Genomic DNA, 5,100 nt, shown 5'->3' on the forward strand with positions numbered 1-5,100 from the left:
GAACTACTTCAGCCAGGCCTGTCCTCAAACCGCTGCAATGGCCGAGAAGTTGAAGCATGGACAGGCTACTCCAGATGAGTATGTTCATCTGGAGGTGTCTCTTCTTGAGACGTATTGGACCAGGCCTGAAATGGCTGCTCTGGTGGAGCCAAACAGCCATAAGATCCTTTTCTCCATGGCTGTGGATGCCACTATTGACAGCGACTTCAACACTGCCAGGGTCTTCATCCGTTGCGGTGCATTCCTACGCGAAATGTCCCAGAGAGGGCTCTCAAACTTCGTAAAGTGGCTTCACAATCAAGACCTGGTGAGGCCATGCGTCTGAATTCCCTCAAATGACAGTGTTGAGAGGGCTGTGTGGTCTCTGTCAGGAGACCCTGTGGAGAGAGTTCATCCACCCTGCATGCTTGCCGGCCAGGGCGGTGTTGTATCAGCCTTCTCGCATGAACCGGTCCATGTGCCTGCACATCGGTCCATGGTCATCTTGCTGATCCCTCTCCTGGCTGTCTAGCCAGGCCGGTCGGTGTCATTCTTGCCAGGCCCGCCAGAGTCCCACCTGACCATCCCTATGAGCACTGACCCATCTCATGTCTGTCTAGCCATGCCTGTATGTATCAGCCCGGCCTGCCCGAGTCCCTGACCATTCCCATAGGCACTGCACTGAGTGCATCGTCTACAGTCACACCTCTCAGAATGAGCAACCTAGATGTACCAAATTGCCAGCACCTTTGTGCGCTTGACTTGAAGCCGCCGGTGGCATCTTATGTACTGAGACCAGCTCTATCCCCTTTGTCCTGACTTTCTGGATCCATCCATCTGTTATTTTGTGGTTCTGCCTTCCTCTCTGCCCATTTCCCGGGCTGGAGGCATGTGTGTGTGTGTGTGTGTGTGTGTGTGTGTGATCTCATGTGTTCCCAAGTCGAAATTCAACACTGACTTACACTGTGACCCGGTTGGCCACAATGGGAAACTCCACTGGGTCTAACTTGATGCCATCCGCTGAACTTAGGCGAGCGACGAGCCGAGCTCTGAGTTTCTCCGTTGCTTGTACAAGACGAGGACAGATCGGGGGACGACGTTGTACCTCAGGTTCGGCGCATATCAGCATCACCAGTGCTGCATGTTTGTGGGTTTAAGTTTTAACCTTGATGGCAGTCATGCCAACCTGCAGGCTATGGGCCCATCAGTCACATTCTCCTGATCCCACTGCCGTTTGTGGTGCACCTGGCCGGTGTAGCTGCCTCCTAGGCTTACAGTGTGCCTCCTCTGCGCCCACATTCCTTTCCCCCACAGCTCGATGCTCCCTTCCCACTGCCACTGCCTGGACGATGACGCGAGGGCTGCCGCCAGTGAGCCCAAAACCGGAAAGTGCATGACCTGTGAAGTGCAGAAGCCGGCCCAGGAGTTGAAGCGCTGTGCGAGATGCAAGTTTGCCCAGTACTGCAGCAGGGAATGCCAGAAGAAGGACTGGCCATCGCACAAGCCCTTCTGCGTAGAAGGGCTGTTGTCGCATTTCACATAGTCGCGAGCAGTCCAGTGGCAGAGACTGCCACTCTGCAATCAAGAAAGTGAGCGTCACAGACACGCGAGCCTACGTGAGGAGCGGCTCCGTGCGCCAGCTCCTGGGCCATCTGCTAATTGTAAAATGCATTGAAGCTGTTATTATGCACTTTTTCCTCTTGCCACACCGGCAATATTCCCAGCTCACTGTGGGATACAGCACATGAGGATGTAGGTGCTGGCCGGAATGGTGTCCTTTGCCTTCGCGCAGCACGGTCATGTTTTCAGCGATCACAGAGAGCCCATGACCCATGTGGCCTGAGTTGTCGGCCTGCCATGATACATAGACATACCGCAGGGCACTCAGACGTACGAGTGCCCTCCCGAAGTCATCGCTTGTAAACTGATACTTAAGCTGCAGTATTACAGTCGGGCCGATGTGGGTTTGTCACAGGTTACTAATTCCGACCGAGTGACCTGATGACTAGAGTGCCGGCCGAGTGTCACACACGCGTTACACACGCCTACATCGATACCCACGACTACTGCTGACCGAGTGCTGGACTTGTACTCGTACGAGCATTACAATTTTGGGCGGACTGGGGCGAGGGGCCGCAGGGTGGGCGGTTGGGTAGGGAGGGGTGGGAGGCCAGGGGCGAGGGTCTGCAGGGCGGAGGGTTGGGCAGGGAGGGGTGGGAGGACAGGGGCGAGGGTCTGCAGGGCGGAGGGTTGGGCAGGGAGGGGTGGGAGGACATGGGCGAGGGTCTGCAGGGCGGAGGGTTGGGCAGGCACGGATGGGAGGCCAAGGGCGAGTGGCTGCAGGGTGGGCGGTTGGGCAGGGAGGGGTGGGAGGCCAAGGGGGAGGGGCTGTGGGGTGGGCGGTTGGCCAGGGAGGGGTGGGAGGACAGGGGCGAGGGTCTGTAGGATGGGCGGGTGGGCAGGGACGGGTGGGAGGCCAAGGGGGAGGGGCTGCAGGGTGGGCAGTGGGGCAGGGAGGGGTGGGAGGCCAAGGGGGAGGGGCTGTAGGGTGGGCGGTTGGGCAAGGAGGGGTGGGAGGATAGGGGCGAGAGTCTGCAGAGCGGGCGGTTGGGCAGGGAAGGGTGGGAGGCCAAGGGGGAGGGGCTGCGGGTTGGGCGGTTGGGCAGGGCAGTGAGAGGGCTGCATGCAGTGGGAGGGGGCTGCAGCAGGCGGGAGGGGCACGGGTAGGGGCTGCATGCGGTGGGAGGGGGTGGCAGCAGGTGGGAGGGCAGCGAGAGGGGCTGCAGGTAGCGGGAGGGGGCTGCGTTTAGTGGGAGGGGGTGGCAGCAGGTGGGAGGTCGGTGAGAGGGGCTGCATGCAGTGAGAGGGGCACGGGAAGGGGCTGCATGTAGTGGGAGGTGGTAGCCGCAGGTGGGGGGGCAGCTGGAGGGGGCTGCATGCAGTGGGAGGCGGTAGCCGCGGGTGGGCGGGGGGCAGCTGGACTGGGCTTCATGCAGTGGGAGGGGGTAGCTGCAGGTTGGGGGGGAGCTGGAGGGGGCTGCATGCAGTGGGAGGGGGTAGCCGCAGATGGGGGGCAGCTGGAGTGGGCTGCATGCAAGTGCGCGGGGATGGCAGGAGCTGGGGGGGGGGGGGGGTGATTGGGGCTGCATGCATTGGGAGGGGGTGCAGGTGGCAGCAGGTAGGAAGCTGCTCCTCCTCGCGGCCGGCTCGTGATACTGCAACGGGCCTACCCCCGCGGAACATTTCGTACCACCAGGCGAGCCCGAAACCCCGATATTATTGGACAGGACAAGCTTAAAAGCCAGGACTCGGCTACAGGCTAGCTGCAGTGGACCACGCAGAGTTCGAGGTGGAGCGTCCGCACATGCACTGCTGGGCGTTGGCATATCCGTCACTTCGCGGAGCTCCAGGTACTTACGTACCTACCTAGGTAGGTTCGGTACGGGTGTACAGTACAAGTATAGATAGTAGTTGTTTGTTTGTTTGTTTGTTTGTTTGTATTCGGACATGGTCGTACCTAGCTAGTACCCCCGCCTAGTATCCGTATCCTTACTTACCTGGGGTCGTACCTGGTAGTCATACCCTAGGTAAGAGCCAGGTACGTGCCCAGATAAGTCGTACCCGGCTCTTACCTGGGCCTTATCTAGGTCCTACCTACGTCATGAATCACCACCCTACCGACTAGTATACCATGTACGAGTGTTGAGTACTCATAGCAGCTCATAGCCCCCCCGGCCAACCCATGATCGCGCCAAGATGCACCAAGCTGGTGGTTGCGCAATATTTGCACAATACGCGCGCATCGCAAGTGCACAACGCGTCCGTTGTGCGAATTTGTGTTGTTTCCGGTGTCGCATCGTTCGATTATTACCCTACCTGCTGGTACGGAATTTACTACGCGTCCCTCCCCTTCCTTCCCTTTCGTCCTTTCCATGTTTCTCACAGGACCACGTACCGCCGGAAACCGTTCCTTTCGGCCGAACTTTGAGATGGAGGAGATGATCAATAAATTCAAGTCCATGGCCATGTCTCATGAGACAGAGGTGCTTGTGTGTGATTTGCATATAGAGGAGGAGCGGCATGAGACTGACACATGGAGACCCTAACCAACAATTAGGCCACGCAAGGTGATGAGGTGGTGCCATATGTTGGCCTACATGCAATCCTCGAGGAGGCGGGGGAGATAGGCTTGTAGATGTGTGATCCTTTTTTCTCATGTAATGATGACTTTCTGGTTCTCTAACCAGTGGGGGAGGAAAATCATGATACTACGCCACAGATATATATGACGTAGATACGTCGCAGGTAAGACCTAGGTAAGTACAGGTAAGTACACGGGTACGTCAGGGGCTATATGTGAGGCTAAACCTCTGATGTCCCTAAAATGGACTTACAGGTGTAAGTATCTCTCTCTCAGTCTCTCTCTCTACACAGGTACCTACGTAGTACCTACAGTAAGGGTAAGGATACGACCCTGCCTGGCTGGGTACGAGGGGAAGGTAAGGATAAGGATACGACCTTGGGTACGACGTACCTAGAATAAGTCGTACCCGTACCCGTACCCTTACCTCGGTAAGGGTAAGTCGTACCAGTCGTACCTGGAATGCCCCCCCAGGTACCTAGGTACTCCGAACCCTGGTAGGTACCTCGTGCTCGTACGAGTACAGGGGGGAACATCCAGAGGTACTCGTACTCGTACGAGTAGCACCGCAATAATGATACGGCGTATTAGAATATTTTGAGGTCATACTTTCGTCAGCTAGGTACGGGTTGTGAGTATGGATATATATATTAAATAACCGTGAAGGATTATTATTATTAAAATATCATCTTTACAGTTTACAAGTTATTACAGTTTGCCAGTTGTTTCACCCCCCGGCCGGGAGAAGGGGTCGAAAAACCCATGCCCTCCCGTGACATTACTGATATAATAATATCAGGGGATTATTATGTGTATGATAAAGTGGAGTGGAGTCAGGAGTAGTAGTATTATGTGTGTAAATATGCTTATATTCAATTATTATGTGCATGTTTGACTGTTTCGACCATTCACCTAGGGTGAAAAAAGTGGTATATCGACCATGCTGGGCGAGATACGGGGCAGAGCGATCGCTGTTGCAC

General features: G+C 56.3%; 1 protein-coding gene across 1 annotated transcript; it reads left to right on the forward strand.

Annotated features, from left to right (window-relative positions):
- The first annotated feature begins 205 nt into the window (after positions 1–205).
- On the forward strand, positions 206–1,600 carry LOC142357954 (uncharacterized). Its single transcript, XM_075409436.1, has 3 exons — positions 206–307; positions 1,010–1,089; positions 1,294–1,600. Exons 1-3 carry the CDS (start codon positions 254–256, stop codon positions 1,520–1,522), a joined length of 363 nt encoding a protein of 120 aa, XP_075265551.1. The 5' UTR covers positions 206–253; the 3' UTR covers positions 1,523–1,600.
- The last annotated feature ends 3,500 nt before the right edge of the window (positions 1,601–5,100 follow it).

The sequence above is a fragment of the Convolutriloba macropyga genome, unplaced genomic scaffold (genome assembly GCF_964194025.1).
Source record: "Convolutriloba macropyga unplaced genomic scaffold, txConMacr16.3 SCAFFOLD_5863, whole genome shotgun sequence".
Lineage (NCBI taxonomy): Eukaryota > Metazoa > Xenacoelomorpha > Acoela > Convolutidae > Convolutriloba > Convolutriloba macropyga.

Excerpts from the sequence above, each read along its gene's own strand:
- LOC142357954 (XM_075409436.1), top strand. The coding sequence starts at position 254 with ATGTCCCAGAGAGGGCTCTCAAACTTCGTAAAGTGGCTTCACAATCAA. Across the intron at positions 308-1,009 it reads GGCTTCACAATCAAGACCTG|GCGAGCGACGAGCCGAGCTC; the intron begins GTGAGGCCATGC and ends CGCTGAACTTAG. Across the intron at positions 1,090-1,293 it reads GGGACGACGTTGTACCTCAG|CTCGATGCTCCCTTCCCACT; the intron begins GTTCGGCGCATA and ends TTTCCCCCACAG.